The sequence below is a fragment of the Sorex fumeus genome, unplaced genomic scaffold (assembly GCF_029834395.1).
Source record: "Sorex fumeus unplaced genomic scaffold, SorFum_2.1 ptg000041l, whole genome shotgun sequence".
Lineage (NCBI taxonomy): Eukaryota > Metazoa > Chordata > Mammalia > Eulipotyphla > Soricidae > Sorex > Sorex fumeus.
The window spans coordinates 8,704,247-8,720,579 of NW_026606098.1; the positions used below are offsets into that span (position 1 = coordinate 8,704,247).

At 63.0% G+C, this 16,333-nt stretch overlaps 2 protein-coding genes across 5 annotated transcripts; one reads left to right on the plus strand and one right to left on the minus strand.

Moving 5' to 3' along the window:
• The first annotated feature begins 289 nt into the window (after nt 1–289).
• Nucleotides 290–3,942, plus strand: PODNL1 (podocan like 1). Its single transcript, XM_056119689.1, has 10 exons — nt 290–364; nt 468–689; nt 977–1,070; nt 1,239–1,303; nt 1,396–1,505; nt 2,011–2,167; nt 2,263–2,378; nt 2,481–3,138; nt 3,534–3,682; nt 3,771–3,942. The coding sequence occupies exons 1-10, from the start codon at nt 290–292 to the stop codon at nt 3,940–3,942; spliced, it is 1,818 nt and encodes a 605-aa protein (XP_055975664.1).
• Nucleotides 3,943–4,466: 524 nt separating this feature from the next.
• CC2D1A (coiled-coil and C2 domain containing 1A) lies at nt 4,467–16,333 on the minus strand. 4 transcript variants are annotated; one of them, XM_056119304.1, is made up of 29 exons: nt 16,007–16,333; nt 14,327–14,462; nt 12,512–12,618; nt 12,357–12,422; nt 11,871–12,005; nt 11,570–11,777; nt 10,997–11,121; nt 10,770–10,842; nt 10,537–10,608; nt 10,320–10,450; nt 10,165–10,237; nt 9,856–9,989; nt 9,429–9,540; nt 9,187–9,359; nt 8,444–8,566; nt 8,287–8,345; nt 8,069–8,185; nt 7,891–7,964; nt 7,764–7,822; nt 7,626–7,677; nt 7,423–7,522; nt 7,209–7,299; nt 6,354–6,491; nt 6,197–6,258; nt 5,622–5,685; nt 5,407–5,533; nt 5,166–5,242; nt 5,020–5,067; nt 4,467–4,926 (listed from the first exon to the last, which is right to left on the minus strand). In XM_056119304.1, the coding sequence occupies exons 1-29, from the start codon at nt 16,064–16,066 to the stop codon at nt 4,906–4,908; spliced, it is 2,817 nt and encodes a 938-aa protein (XP_055975279.1). In that variant the 5' UTR covers nt 16,067–16,333; the 3' UTR covers nt 4,467–4,905. The 4 variants fall into 4 exon arrangements, with proteins under 4 accessions (XP_055975279.1, XP_055975278.1, XP_055975277.1 ...); XM_056119303.1 differs by having other exon boundaries at nt 6,197–6,261; XM_056119302.1 differs by having other exon boundaries at nt 10,997–11,133.

Sequence of the window (16,333 nt, forward strand, 5' to 3'; positions counted from 1 at the left end):
GGCTGAGAGTGGGGAGCCACTCCCAGCTGCTGCTGGCGCCCCGGAGCGTCCTCAGTCCCCGTGGTGTCCCCAACCCCGTGGCTGCGGTCTGCACGAATACCAGACAGAGAGCATCTCGGCTTCCCCCAGCATTCCTGGTTCCCAGCCCCAGCGGGGCGGGCTGAGGTTTCGCAACAGCCAAGGATGGTTGGGGGGCGGGGGGGTCGAGGGGACAGGCTGGCCTCACCACCCATCCGGCCCAGGGAGGGCGGGCCAAGGGCTGGGCCAGCTCCTGGAACCCCCTGGAGAGATGCGGGGGGGGGGGGTGGCGAAAGGCTGGATTCCATTAGGGGAGTCTGTCGGCAAGGAGGCACAGCTGGCTATGGTAAGTGGCGGAGGGAGCACCGGGCACTTAGACCCCATGCCAGGATGTGGTGCCCCCCCAGAGTGGGGGGGCTCCCTGACTCCCCTGTGCCTCCCCCTGCCAGCGGCTGAGCCTGCTGCTGCTCCTGCTGTGGGTCAGCCCCCCACCCGCCCCAGGCATGGAGGACAGCGCCTTCCCGCACCCTGGGGAGAGCGTGCGCCCCCTGCCCTGGGCCTGCCCCCCTCGCTGCTCCTGTCTCCGCTTCGACATGGTGGATTGTGGGGGCCTGGGGCTGAGGGTGTTCCCCTCCAACATCAGCAAGAAGGCACAGCACCTCGCGCTACAGGTGGGGGCTGGCAGGGCTGGGGTGTGGGGGCCTGGGGAGCCAGGGTGGGGGTTTGCAGGGCTGAGGTCTGGGCCCTTTGGCTCTCAGCACTGATGCCAGTGGAACACTGTAAGGGTTGGGGTCCTCCGGTCGGAAGGGGGGGTGCTATAAGTTGACACGGCGGAGTCAGCAGGGATGCTGGCCCACACCTTGGCATGGAGCACGTGGTGTCCTGAGTGGGGGTGACAGGGTGGAGGGTGGAGAATTAGGGGATGCAGTGTTTGGGCTAAGCTCCCCGGCACCCCCAGAACAACCAACTCCAGGAGCTCCCCTACAACGAGCTGTCCCGCCTCAGCGGCCTGAGAACCCTCAGCCTACACAACAATCTCCTCTCCTCGGAGGGTGAGGCGCCCCCTGGCCCCCACCGCGGTACTTCCCAGCAGGGCCTTCTGCTGAGCTCGGTGGAAAACTCACACTGCGGTCTGGGGGTGGAGGATGTGCTCCCCCTGCCCCTGCCATTTCCCAGCCACGAATCCCCAGGCAACGCTGTCCCCACACTGCCCCCCCCAGGCCTGCCCGACGAGGCATTTGAGTCCCTCAACCAGCTGCAGCACCTCTACTTGGCACACAACAGGGTGAGCCCATCCCTCCCTGCCCCCGCCCTACCTTGAAGCCTCAAGGGTGAGGGTGCAGCGCCCCCAGGAACAGCATGGCCTTGCTCCGGCAGCTGTCCATGGCGCCCCAGTTCCTGCCCACCTCCCTCCGCGTGGCCGACCTGGCTGCCAACCAGGTGACAGAAATCTTCCCACTCACCTTTGGGCAGAAGCCCGAGCTCAGGTAACGGGGCCTGGGCTGGGCCAGAGGGGTCCACACCGGGCGGGGACAGATGCTGGGGGGTGAAGGGAGAGTTTTGGGTGATGCAGCACCCACATGCGCAGCCACACATGTGCACATGTGCACATGGCAACACCCAGGAATGCACATATACATGCCTACCACAGCACACATACGCACGTGCCAGCCCACACAGGTAGCATGCACGTGTTCACATGGGCCATACACACTCACATGTCACACTCATGTGCACTCGCACTCATTACTCACACCACACACATGCACACTGCACATTCATACACATGTTTACACAACACTGCATGTAGAGCGGAGTGATGTACACATGACATACAGGCACATGTTCCCACACCTGCACACACATGCACTTGAACATTCACCCGCATGCACACATACCCACAGTACCCGCCCAAGTGCCGAATCAGGCATGTGTGGGAGAGCGCAGAGCCTCGGGCAGCCCAGGGCAGGTGCGAAGTCCGGCTCCTTGCAGGTCCGTGTACCTGCACAACAACCAGCTGAGCAACGAGGGGCTGCCTGCCGATGCCTTCCAGGGCTCCCCGCTCCTCACCACACTCAGCTTGTCCAGTAACCGGCTGCACTATGTGCCACCCAGCTTGCCGCCCTCGCTGGAGGGGCTCCATCTGCAGGTGCGGCCCCCACCCCCCCACCCTCTGCGACCCTCCCACTCTAGAGTGGGGGCTCAGGCTCCCCAATTCTGGGGGTCTTCTCTCCCCCTTGCCAGGACAACCTGATCGCCAAGGTGCCCCGAGGAGCACTGAGCCTGCAGACGAAGCTCCGAGAGCTGCATCTGCAGCACAACAAGCTCACGAACAATGGCCTGGATGCCACTGCCTTCAGGTGGACCCCTGCGGGCAGGGCAAGGCAGGGTTCTGGGCAGGGACTCTGCAGCCCCTGCCTTGGTGGGACACTCCAGCGGTCTCCACTCCCCTTTCCCCCCAGCAAGCTGTGCCGGCTGGAGTACCTGGATCTGTCCCACAACCAACTGACAGCGGTGCCGGCGGGCCTGCCCCCCACCCTACTCCTCCTGCACCTGGGCCGGAACCATATTGGCCACGTGGAGGCAGCGCGGCTGCGCGAGGCCCGCGGCCTGCGCTACCTCCTCTTGCAGCACAACCCCCTGGGGGTGGCGGGGCTGCCGGCCGGGGCTCTGCGGCCGCTGCGGGAGCTGCACACGCTCCACCTCTATGGCAATGGGCTGGAGCGTGTGCCGGCCCGGCTGCCCCGCCGCCTGCGCGTCCTGATGCTGCCCCACAACCGCGTGGCAGCGCTGGGCGCCCGCGATCTGGCCGCCGTGCGGGGCCTGGAGGAGCTCAGCCTGGCCTACAACCTCTTGGCCAGCGCCCGCGTGCACCCGCGCGCCTTCTGCCGCCTGCGCGCCCTGCGCAGCCTCGACCTGACCGGCAATAAGCTGACGCGGCTGCCCGCGGGGCTGCCCGCCGGCCTCCTCCGCCTGCGGCTGCAGCGCAACCAGCTGCGCGCGCTGGAGCCTGAGCCCCTGGCCGGCCTGGCCCGGCTGCGGGAGCTCAGCCTGGCGCACAACGGGCTGCGGGTGGGTGACATCGGACCGGGCACCTGGAACGAGCTTCAGGCCCTCCAGGTCAGGGTCCGGCTGGCTACTCCCAGGTGCCCTCCATCCCGGCTTCATCAGGTCCAGCGCTGCCCCCAGCTAGTGGCCCCCAGACCTTTGCCCCTCTCCCTGGGTTCTCCCCGGCACCCCCAGCTGCAACCCTGTGTGTAGCTCTTGCTCTGATTTCGGGGTCTCCCCGGGTGCCAGGGGTGCCAGGCAAGGTTTGGGGCACGCACATGGTAGTTAGGGGGCCAGAGGAGGGACCAGTTCGTGATGGGGCGAGATGGACTCTGTGTGACCCACGCCCTAACTCAGGTCCTCATCTGAGGCCTCATTGCCCAGTGAACAAGGGAGCAGGGGAGGTGGGAGCACCAAGTTCAGACCCCCACGCTGCTGTTTCTCCTCACTCCCCCCCCCCCCCCCAGGTCCTGGACCTCAGCCACAATGCTCTGTCCTTCGTGCCCCCTGACCTGCCTGAGGCCCTGGAGGAGCTGCACCTGCAGGGCAACCGCATCCGCCAAGTGGGCGCCCACGCCTTCCTGGGCACACCCCGACTGCGCTTGCTCTTGCTCAGGTGCCCGCCAGGGGTGCTGCGGGCCGGGTAAGGGGCCTGGGGAGGGGCTCCACCCTAATGCCCCCCTCTACCTTGCCTCTTGGTCCAGGGACAACCTGCTCCACAGGACGAGCGTTGCCCCCGAGACCTTCCTGGACCTCCTGCACCTGCGCCTGGTGGACACATCGGGGAACCCTGAGCAGGTCTTGGTGCGGCTGCCGCCCCCAGGCCCGCGACGACCCAGGACAGGGGTCCTGGTGGCTGGCGGGATGGCCAGCTGAGTCAGGGAGCCTGAGGAACAGCGTCCACCCACAGCCTGGCCGACTGGACCACGCTCACTTGTGGGGGAGGAGCCTGAAACGCCCCGCCCACCACTATTCCCGCCCCTGAGAGAGCAGCAGCCAATAAAGTAACTCCTTATTAGTCTTCCACCAATCAGGTGTGTCCTTATGCGCACGCCAGCTAGGCACAGCAGGGCATGGGGACTGGAAACGGGCTTTGGAAACTGAAGGAGCTCCAGATTGTCTCCAGACTGGCTGGGGTCCTAGGATCGGTGAACAGCAGGGCTGATTATGGGTGAATCTGGGTCTCCAGGAACAGTCCAGGGTGACCCGGAAACACGTGTGTGTGTGTGTGTGTGTGTGTGTGTCTGGGGGGGAAATCCCTCCTGCCTAAGGCTGCCGACCCTGGGGACAAATGCAGGGAAGCTTGGTGTCAAACACGACCACCCTGGCAAGCTGGTTTCCTCGCACCCCAATGTGGCTGTAGGGGGCTGGAGGCCTGTCAGGAAACACACAACACTGGGCATAGTCCTTGCTGTTTATTTGTGGGGGCCCGCTGGAGGGGCTGGTCTAGCTCTGCTAGGGCTGTCCCCGGGGGAGCACATTGTGAGGGGGGCCTCTAGCAGGCCTCAGTGGCATCTTTGGGGTGCGGGTGGGTACGGGGTTAAGGCAGGGAGAGGAAGTAAAGTGCGCAGGGGCCCTAGAGGCTGGGGCCCAGCCGTCCTCCCACCTCCGGGCGAGCCAGGAGCCCCAAGCCCCCAGACTGTGCAAACGGGACTCTGGAGGATGGGGCCCACCTGCCAGAGCCTGGCCAGGGGCAAGTGCCGGCAGGGATGGCCCCGCGGGGTCAGGGGAGCCCTCAGGTGGCCATCCGCTGATTGTCTGCACGAGGGACAGCAGGCGGCTCCTCCGGGTACCAGGGCTTCGGGCCTTGCTCCCTGATGGCCCGCCGGCAGGGGGCGCTCACCTGCGCAGCCGCTGCAGCTGGAGGCGGAGCCACACGCGTCAGAGGGGATTCAGGGCCACAGCCTCCACCTTCCCCGACTCTCCCATAGAACACCCACCCCAGCTGCTTACCTCGCTCTCCACCAGGTTCCGCCTGTAGAGTGCCTCCTTTGCGGCCTCCTGCGGGACGAGGCAATGGGGGTGCTCAGCAGGCCGCTCCTAGCCCCTTCCCGCCCCCCACCCATCCCGAATATGAGCCTGGCCCCCTCCCGGCTCACCCTGCTGCCGTCATTGCCCAGACGCCGGGCAGCCTCGGTGTAGAACTGGAGCTGCCTCTCCAAGTGGGCCACATACTCTAGGGAGGGGGCGCAGCAGGGAGGGGATCAGGATGGGCCATGGCACCGCCCCACCCCAGCAAAGCCCACCCTCCACCTGCCACTCCCGGCCTAGCCACGCCCACACGCCGCCCCTCCCCTCTAGCCCCGCCCCCTGCATGCCCACCACCACTCCGGGCCCTACCACGCCGTATGGCCGGGCCCCCCTGCTCCAGCTGTGCCCTCTGCCACTGGCTTCGCTGCACAATGTCCTGGTACTGCTGTGCCACTTCTGGGGGTACCGGTCGGTGAGCCTGCCTGAGTGCCAGGATCTGGGGGTGCACAGAGATCAGCGAGACGACCCTCAGCCCATGAGTCCCACCTCAGCCCACCCTGCAACTCAGAGGAGCAAACACCCACCTTCCGCTCCAGACGCTCCAGGTCAAAGGCCAGCACACTGAGACTATGCAGGGGCCGGGAGGATCTGCAGGGGGGCGGGGGGAGGGTGAAAGGGCACATGGACCCACCCTGTCATCATTCCCCACCCTGTCAATTCCACAGACACACTGGGAGCACTAGGGAGTGCGTGGGAGTGCAGCCAGGCAGCTTGGAGGTTAGTGATCAGGAAGGACTTCCTGGAGGAGTGTGACTTGGAACTCAAGGGAATCAGGTGGGGAGAGGAGCATGCAGAGAGCAAGTGTGGGGCTGTTAGTGCTTAGGACATCATGACACGGAGTGGCCCTGGGACCAGACAAAACTGGGCAAAGTTCAGCGAGAAGGAGCTGGATGAGGAAAGTGAGCTACAGTATGGACAATGGTCAGATCATGAGTGGTCTTAAGGATCAAGTCATGGAGTACAAACTGGATCCTCTGAAGAGGGGCAGGAAAGCAGGGGAAGGGCTTGCTCCAGTGTGTGCCTCGTGAAAAGCACTGGGGAGGGCTGTCTTGGGAAAAAGGGACTTCTCCCTGACACTCAGCCTAACTCTGCCACTTACCTGTTCCCTGGCTCCCTGGCAGGGGCTGGCACCAGAGGCGCCTTCCCTTTGGGCCCAGCCACCTGCTTCAGAGGACAGAACAGGTTTGGTGAGTCTTGGTGCCATGAATCAGCACTACCCACCCCACCCTGGCACTGCAGGCAGGCAAGAGTCTTACTGTGGGCATGGCCCGGGGCCCAGGGTCAATGACCAGCCACCTCTCAGTCACTGTCTCCAGCTGCTGAGAGGTCAGAGGCTCCCGGATCCGCACCATGACCTCCAGCCGCCCTCCCGTGGGTCTGCGACCATCCAGGACCTGGCAGGGGGATGGCAAGTGTCAGGGCTGCTGGGAATCGGGTAGGAGGGCTAGAAGTACCCGGGGTCTGGGCTTCAATGGGACTGAGGTGTTCAGAGCGCTTGCTCAGCGAGTCTACGGCAAGATGCCAGCCCCAACCGGCCGGGTGAGCCGCATGTGCCCCAGCAGGATCTGGGCAGCCCTCCTAGTGAATCCTGTCACATCTAGTGCAAGAAGCGATATCCCCCACAAGATACCCAGTTGTATGTCAGACTCCCAAAGGGGCTTAACACCCCACCACACACACACACACACACACACACACGCATGCCACAACTATGAAACATGCCTGTTCTGGGCTATTCTGATCCTAGCCAAGCAGGGCAGGTTTGTGTGGGAATGTGTTTTTAAAAGCACAAGCCGGGGCCCAAGCCATAGTCCAACGGGGAGGGCATTTGCTTTGCTCGCGGCCGACTGGGGTTCCATCCCAGCCACCGCATAGGGTTCCCGGAGCCCCACCATGCAGAGCCAGGAGTAAGCCCTGAGGACCTCCAGGTGTGGCCCCAAAACTAAAACAGCAAAACTGAAATGAAATGCATGTGCCAGCGCCACCACCCACCCCGCCCCCGGTCCAGGTCTGCACTGGTCACAGTGTGCAAGCTGCTGGGGGCGTCCGGGTGTGGGGGGCGAGCAGAGGGCCCCGCCCCCGCCCAGAGAGCAGGAGTTGTGGCCTCGCACCTCCAGGATCTCCCGGACCTCGCATGCCGACTCCAGCGAATCCAGCTTGAGCTGCGCGGTGCCCAGGACCCGGTCTGTCTTGAACAGGCCCCTGTGGGTGTGAGAAGTTGGGGGCAGGATGGAGGGGGCGCGGTGGCAACTTTCCCATCCCAAGCAGGTGGCACCCCGTCCCCACCCACCACCCCCCACAGGGCCCCCACACGCCTCTGCTCACCCCTTGTGCACCACTTCGAACTTGATGCCTTTGGTCTGGATGGCCCGGCGGAAGCCGCGGTGGCCGCGGCTGATGCACAGTTTGAACTGTTCCTTGAACTCTGCCAGGAGGAGGGGGCGTGTGGGGATGAGGTCGGCGGGGTTGGGACCTGCGTGCGGGGAGGGGGGGTTGTACTTCTCCTTCTACCCAGGACAGGGGCTTACCTGGGGAATCTGTGCCCTTGATCACGCCGGTCTTGTCTTTCTGGGCCTCTTCCTGCAAAGGATAGTGCAGGGAGGAGGTTGAGGTGCTCAAAGATGGGGACCCCCCGGGAACCCTCCCACGCCGCTCACTCCACCTACCACATTGGGGTAGGGGAAATCAAAGCGAATGAAGACGTCCAGGTCACCGGGGGACAGCCCTGTGGGGGCAGAGGGAGGGTCAGAGCCACTAGGCGAGGCCTGCCCGCCCCTGCCCGCTGGTGCTCACCTGGCGGCGTGGGCAGACTGGTGCCCCTCACGATGAACAGGAGCATGTCATTAGCGCTGAGGTCGGGAAAGATCCTTGGGGGAGAGAGACACTGTGACCTCAGCCGGGGCCTGCGGGCACCCCCACCCTGCACCCTTATGGGGGTGTGCAGTCCCCAACGGCAGCGTCCAGGCCTCACTTGATGAAGCTCATGGTCCTCTGCTCGAAGCGGGCGGTGGGCGTGGGTAGGCCCCGGGCAAAGGCCTGCTTCAGGCTGTCCATGCTGCGCTTGCAGTCCTCGGCCAGTTTCTCAAACCTGCCGGGGACAGGCGGCGGGGGCCCCTGCTCAGACCCCAGGCGTGGGGTGACGGGGCGGGGGCGGTGCAGGGGCTGAGGGGCCGGGGGGACAGTGTTTACTTGCTGGTTTCCACGATGTTGCCCAGCTGCGTGAACTGGTTGGAGTGATTCAGGCACATCTGAGGGGAGATGGGGCCAGTGAGGGGGCCTTTTGGGGGCGAGGGGGGGCTGGCCCAAGCCCCAAGCAGGTCTAGAGAGGACCGCCATCGACACGGACCTCATGCTGCTGCCTGATGAGCTTGGTGAGCTCCCCGTAGCGCCGGGCCGACTCCTGAGACAGCCCCGGGCCGGGCCGCTGGACCAGGGCGAAATCGTCCTTGTTGACCGGGGCGGGAGGCACCTGGGGGAGCGAAGGGGGGTCGAGGTGAGGGAAATGGAGCCCCTGGGCCCTTCTGCCCTGCAGTCAGGGGTTCTGGCTGGCCCAGGATGCCCAGCAGACTACACGTCCTCTGTCACGGTCCCCAAACAAGGCCACTTGCCCAGTGCTCTCCCTCCCCTGGCACCCACCCCGAGTGGCAGGCAGGGTCATTGGAGGAAAGGAATCGGGGTCGTGGCCGGCTGAGTTTTCAGGGGGCACACGTCACAAGAAACACAGCCTGAATTTTCTTGTTCCGGGGCCACACCTGGCGGTGCTCAGGGCTGACTACTAGCTCTGCACTCAGGGCGAGGAGCAGGGATGTTGGAGATTGAACCCGGGTGTGCCATGTGCAGGCAAACGCCATCCTTGCTCGACTATCGCTCCAACTCCTAATGTATTTATTTTGTACGGGACCACCTGTGCTAGTGCTGGGACAGAAGTCAAAGGCTGTCCACATGCCAGGCTCTCCCAGGTCCAGAATCTTTCAGAACAAGTGGTCTTGCTCCACCACTGTTTTCCCATTTCGGGGTGGGGTGAGGGGTGAAATGACACAGCACCTGCACCTGGAGGCTGACTAGGGGACAAAAGCAGGGGCGCCTCACCTTGGCGATGTCCACGGGCAGCCCGTTGCGCGAGGCCTCCAGCATGGGATCCAGCCCCTTGGCCTGGCGCAGGTGCATCTTGGCGCCCTCCACATCGTTCTTCTGCTTGGCCCGCAGGGCGGCCTGCAGGAGCTGCTTCTTGCGGTTCTCCAGGAAGGCCAACTGCTGCTGGGCTGCGGGCACAGGGCAGCTGCTGGAGTGGCCGCGGTCCGGTGCAGGAGTGGGGGCCGGGGTGCACCTACCTCTGGTGGATGTGCCTTTGGGGGCTGCTTTGGCTGTTGGGGCGGATCCGGCCTGGGGGGCCCTCGGGGCTGGGGCCTTGGACTGGGCGGAGGGAGCCAGTGGGCTGTTGGGCTGCAGGGAGAGAAGGGGGGGGAGTTGGCACACACTTGGCCTGCAAGAGCCCCTCCCCCATAGAATAATGAAGAAGGGTGTGGGGCCAGAGTGACCCCCCGACCTCCCCTCAGGGGAGGCGTACCTCCCACAACCCTTCAGTGCGAACAGGGCCACCCAATAGATCCAGTGCTGGGAGAAATAATCTCAGTTGTGGTGGTGCAGGGATCAAAACACAGGACGGGGGAACCAGGAGACAGGGAAGTGACACAGAGTCTTTGCGGCTCAAGGCCAGGAGGGTGCGGAGTTCCCCGCGCAGGCTCCAGGGTGTCACACCTTCTTGAGGTCTTCGTCCTCTTCATCCTCCGGTCCATCGTCCTGGCTGGCCAGCTTCATGGCTGTCTCCAGGACACCCACTAGGCTGGGCTGTGCAGACTCTGCTGCCTCGAGGCCCTGGATGGGGGGAAAGCCTGGACGGGTGGAAGGTCAGATCAGGCAGGAAGTCACCCGAAGCCATGGCTGTGAGGGCACAGGCGGGGTGCTTGGGATGGGGCCAACAGGGGTGGGCGGGCCTTCTGGGGCGTGGCTATGGGGTGGGCGTGGCCAGCAAGGGTGTGATCAACCCCGGGCATGGGTGGGGCCTACCGGGAGGCACCGGCAGCTCTGCCACGTCTACTGCTCGTCCAGCTTTGTGGGCACGGATGGCATCTTGGTATTGCTGTGGGAGGTCACCAGAGTTAGGACCACCCAGGCCAGGTCTGGGGGGGTGATTACTCCCGCACTGCCCCGCACCCGCACACCTTGACGATTCGCTCATGCATGCGGGCCTTCCGCTGGTCTCCTTTGGTCTTGGCCTGGGTCGCGGCCAGTCGGTACCGCTCCATCCGCTGCTCCAGAGCCTCCAGCAGAGTTCGCGGGGCTGGGGGCACCTCTAGGCAGGGCAGGGGGGCGAGGGAAGGGTTCAGTCTGGAAAAGGGGGAGGGCCCGTAGGTGGGGCTCCAGAGTAGAGGGGCTTACCTGGAGTGGAGGGCGTGTTGGGGGGAGCTGGAGGCTGCGGGGGTGAGGATGGTGGGTCGGGGGACAGCTGGTCTGGGGGGCAGAGAGGTGCAATGGCCATGAGAGGCAAACCCAACAGCCCTCTTCATCCCCAGGCTGGACGGGTGGGGAAGGGTCTCCACAACCCAAAAAAGAACAGGGCAGAGACTTCCTGCCGCCCTGGAGAGCAGACAGGTGCGCGTGGGGGTCCTTACCAGGGGGAGGGGGCAGACCAGACAAGTTCACAGGCTCTCCGCGGCTCAAGGCCTCCAAGACAGCATCAAAGCTCTGAGGGAAGCAGAGAGGTGGCGGTTGTGGGGAGCCAAGACCCCTTCCAACCCACTTCATAGAGGCGATAAACCCAGCAACAACCAAGCAGGTGCTGGGAAAGGGGGGCCCCTGCCCACAATGGCCGCCCCCCCACCCGCCAGTCTGCACACACCTTGGCCATGCGGAAGAACCTGGTGGCGGCCGCCATGTCGCCCTGCTGCTTGGCGTGGAGGGCGGCCAGCTTGTACTCATGCTGTCGGCTCCGCAGCTGCTCCAGGGGCCCGGGGCTGCAGGCACCTGCGTACACACCTGCTCACTTTCTTCTGGGCTTGGTGGGCCCCATGGCCCTGAGCCACCCCCTTTGTAACATTTTTGTTTCTCCTTTTCTATTAATCTAAGCAGTGAATTCTCGTCAATAAACCACTTATCACTTCTGGGGTTTTTTTTTTGGGGGGGGGTGGTTGCCACACCTGGCAATGCTCAGGGATGACACCTGGATCTGTGCTCAGGGATCACTCCTGGAAGGGATCTATGGGGTACTGAGGATTAAACCTGCATCAGCCACGTGCCAGGCTCCCTGCCTGCTGTGCTACTGCTCAGTCCCTCTGGTCTTATTTCCCTTTGGTGCCCAGGGAAGCCTCCTCCACCTTCGTCATTTCTGAGATGGGTGGCAGGTGCTTTGGTGTGAGACCCCGGCCATCACCCTAATACACCATCATGGGCTGGGAATCCCTCCTCAGCACACCTGGGGCTTTCGTGGGGGCCAGGGATGCGGCGGGGGCAGTGGGCAGAGGTGCCTCCACGGAGACCCGGGGTTCCGAGACAGGTGGCCCAGGTGCCGGGGTGTGGCTGGGCGTGCTGGCAGGGCCCTTCCCCACTGCCACCGGTGGTGGGATGTCCTCTTCGTCAATGGGCTTGCCCTTCCGCACGGAAGCCAGCAGGTTCTCCAGCGTCTGGGAGAAGGCGGGAATGTGGCTTTCAGAAAAATGGGGTGGGGGGATGGCGTGGGAGAGATGGAAGCCCAGGGCTCCCAGCGGCTGGCTCACCTTCAGGCCACGGTCATAGCGGCGCATCTTGGCGCCGTCCCCAACTTGCCTGGCACTCTCTGCGGCCATCTGGTAGAGGCCCAGCCTCTCCTGAAGGGTGGCCTCCAGGCCCGGACTGGGAGCTGTGAGGCTGGGCTACGGGAAGGAAAGGGCGCATGGTCTGGATGGTGACCCCTGAGCCAGTATCCCCCAAAACAGTCACACACACACACACACACACACACACACACACACACACACACAGAGGAACTGTCATGCAGAGGTGACTGCGGGGATGAGATGCAGGGAAGCAGGACCAGGTGGTCTATCAGGGCTGCGGCCTCTATGGACATGGCCTGGCATGGGCCTGGCTTGCTTGTGGGGCATGGCCCATTGGTGGGGTGTGGCCTGCTCTGGTGGGGCTTATTTGCAGGGGGCAGGGCTAAGGGCCAAGGGAGGGGCCAGGAACCCAGGTTGTAGGGGGCAGACCTAAGATCCGGGTCTTACCTGGGTGCCTGGGGGCTGCGGCTGCACAGCCTTCTGCTCCTCCCCGAGGACCTCATTGAGCTCAGCCTACGGGCAGTGAGGGGTGAGGGCCTGTGGGCGGGAGCAATGGCACCGCACCCGGGCCCCCCCACTACCCCCGACTCCTGGGCACTCACGAGCAGATCGTCGTCAGCCTCCACATCCTCATCGGTGTCCTCGTCCCCATCCTCGTCCCGCATGCACAAGCTGGCCATCTTCTCAATGGCCTCCATGGGCAGGGGGCCTGGGGTGGAGGGGAGGCCCAAGCTGCAGGCGGGGCCCCCGGGGCTCCCAGCCACACACACTTGGGGACCGGTGGGGGCACATGGGAGGGGCATGACCCACTCCTTCCCCAGCCTGGCCAGGTTCCAAGTGAAGGCCGAGGGCAAAGGTGAAGATCTTGGTGAGGGATTCACTTCCCGGGATGGTTTTTATCTGGCTGGTCTCTCAGTGAGAATAAAGTAAACAGAGGGGGGCCTGGAGCAATACTACAGTAGGTAGGGTGTTTCCCTTGCACCCTGGACGACCCAGATTCGATTCCCAGCATCTCATATGGTCCCCCCAGCACCACCAGGAGTAATCCCTGAGTGCATTACCAGGTGTGACCCAAATTGTCAAAAATGAAAAAAAAAATTAGAAAGTTCTTGAAGGATAGCGTGGGGGGCTTAAAAGAATGTTTTTGGGGGCCGGAGTGATAACACAGCGGGTAAGGGGTTTGCCTTGCACTCAGCTGATCTGGGTTATCTCCCCAGCATCCCATAAGGTCCTCTGAGTCCCACCGAAGTGATCCCTGAGTGCAGAACCAGGAGGAAGCCCTGAGCAACACCAGGTGTATCACTTCACTTATATCACTTATCATCCCATTGCTCATCAATTTGCTCAAGCAGGCGCCAGTAACATCTCCATTTGTCCCTGTCACGTGCTAGTGTAGCCCAATGGCATATGCTCGCTCCAGGAACACTATGTGTGATCCCAAAAATTAAAACTATAAAGGGGGGGCTAGAGAGATAGTACTTCGGGTAAGGTGCTTCCCTTGCATATGGCCTACCTGGGTTCGATCCCTGGCACCCCTAAACATCACCAGGAGTAATTCTTTTTATTTATTTATTTATTTATTTTGCTTTTTGGGTCACACCTGACGATGCACAGGGGTCACTCCTGGATCTGCACTCAGGAGTTACTCCTGGCGGTGCTCAAGGGACCATAATAGATGCTGGGAATCGAACTCAGGTTGGCCACATGCAAGGCAAATGCCCTACCTGCTGTGCTATCTCTCCAGCCCCCAGGAGTAATTCTTGATGTGCAGAGCCAGAAGTAACTTTGAGCATTGCCGGGTATGGCCCCAAAAACAAAAATAAGCAACCAAAATAGACTTTCTCTGCAGCTGAGTTGCAAACATGGAATGTGTCAGGAGTGAGCGAGGCAGCCTCAGTTCAAAAGCAGAACCTCCAGGGGCTGGAGTGATATAGTACAGCGGGTAGGGCGTTTGCCTTGCACGCAGCCGACCCAGATTCGATTCCCAGCATCCCATATGGTCCCCTGAGCAAGTGCAAAGCCAGGAGTAACCCCTGTGCATTGCTGGGTGTGACCCCCCCGAAAAAAAAGCAGAACCTCCCACTGTCCCTGGGCTCCAGCCCCATGGGCCAGAGCAGAGTCCCCTGTTCCCTGCCTTCTACCCCGGGACTTTTGGACATGCTCCCCAAGTCTCCACCTGACTCACACCCACTGTGCCTGCTGGCTTCCACTCCAAGTCCCTTACTTCCTGCTCAAGGGCTCTCTCTGGGGCTTTGTACCTCCCCCAGCCTCAGCCAAGTCAACCAGGAAGGGGTGGGGCTGCACGAAGACCCTTCTTCTAGGTTCAGGCCCGAGGCCTCCCCTCTTCCCTGAGTCTTCTGTAACTCAGAGGGAGCATGTGTGTATAGGTGGGACTGGGGAGGAGAGGGGGGCCTCACCTTTGCCTTTCAGCTTCTCCAGGGCTTGAGGCTGGCCCCCCACCAAAGCCAAGAACTCGGCCTCCAGCTCCTCATCATTGACTCCATCCTCAGGAATCATCAGACCATCTGGGGACAGGCCCATCAGGAGGCCCAGCTGTAGGAAACACGGTACCTCAGAGCTCTGAGACTGGGAACAGCAGATGTCTCGAGCTGGGCCAGGCTCTCTGCCCCAGAGCCTCGGGGACAAAGGGCAGGACTCTGGATGCCAGACCTGCCCAGGTGAGTGTGGGGCTGCCCGGGGAATGCCATCCCCTAGGCAAATTCACCCTGAGACAGGGGCTGTGGCTTCTGCTCCTGGCACTCTCCGCAGAGGGGCAGGAAAGAATGTCTGGAGAATAAGGGGGTGCTGGCGGGGACCAGGGGCCTTGCTGCAGGGCCCACCCATCTTCCCTTCCTCTCCCTCCTCTCCCCCATCAATCCGCAATCCCGGCTTTAGGTGGCAGGTGGATCGGAGAGCATTAGATGCCACTGGAGCAATAGTACAGCGGGTAGGGCATTTGCCTTGCATGCGGCCGACCCAGGTTCGATTCCCAGCATCCCACTGGGTCCCCTGAGCACCGCAAGGGAGTAGTTCCTGAGTGCAGAGCCAGGAGTAACCCCTGAGCATCGCTGGGTGTGATGCAAAAAAAAAAAAAAAAGACCTACGTGGGACAGAGAGATGGTGTGGGGGGAAAGATGCTTCCTTCTGTGAATGCAGCTGACCTGGTTTCCATCCCTGGCACCATACAGAACCCCCTAAACACCGCGAGGATTGGGCCCGGAGCAATGAGCCAGAAGTGGGTCCTGAGCAGCACAGGGTGTGATCCCACCCCCCACCATCAAAAAGGTCAAATATGGGCAACCACAGGCCCGTCAGCATAACCATGGTCACATGATGATGGCAGGTGAGCCTCGGGCACCAGCGACTTCCACCATTCTCCCATGCTGCCTCGCCATTTCCACAGATGAGGTAACAGGCTTACGGCTGGGCCCACACCCACTGTGCTGGGCATTTCCAGTGGACTGGGATTTAATGCCACCTGGTTGCTCACTGGGCTGGAGACGGTGGGAAGGCTGCTGACCTTGCCCGCGGCCTACTTGGGTTCAATCCCCGGCACCCCATAGGATCCCCTGAGTACCGCTGGGAGTAATTCCCGAGCACCACCGGGTGTGGCTCAAAAATAAAAACCAAAGAAATAAAAAAAATCAGGCAGACCAGGGGCAGAGGGTTGGGCTGGGAAAAGGGGCTGGGGGCTAGCTCCGGATCTGCACTCAGCAATGCTAAGCTGTAAATCCCCGTGACCTTGGAGGTGCTTCTATCTCTCCTGGCCTTAGTGTCCCTCTCTGTACAATGGTTAGAGTCCGTCCATCTCCCCGGCCTGCTGACGGCGGCTCAGGACCAGACCTCGGGTTCCAGGCCTTTCCCTCCCGGACTGCAGCTGCTCAGGGCAACAGGTGTCCCCGAGCCCGGGGCGGGGCTCCGGGAACTGGGAGACCAGAGCCAAGAGTGCCACTTCGGGAGGGTGGGTCAGGCCTCACCTGGATCTGGGGCTTACCTGGGGGCGGGGACGAGGCCGGAGGGTAGGGGGTGGGGCCGGTCCAGCGAGGGTGACAGGGGTGCGGAGGTTCTCTGGGCGGAACCGAGGGACACAAACTCACCTGGTGGGCAGCTGCGGCGCCCCGGCCCGGGGGTCCGGAAGGTCCCTTCCTCTTGTGCATCTTCCCGGCTGGGTGTCTGGATCACCCGCCCCCTCTCCCGGCCAGGCCCTGCCTCTGCCCCCTCTCCCACCCCCAGGGCCTCTGGCCGCGCACGCGCCGTTCCGCAGCTCGGCGCCTTTCCTCGACACCCTGCGGCCGGCGACGCCGCGCCCTCGTCCCTATCAGGGTGGACGGTCCCCTACCGACCGGGCCCTCAGGAGGCGCCGCACCGAACCTCGGCACCGGGACTTGCCGGGCCCGCCGCGCCGAAACTACATTTCCCGGCAA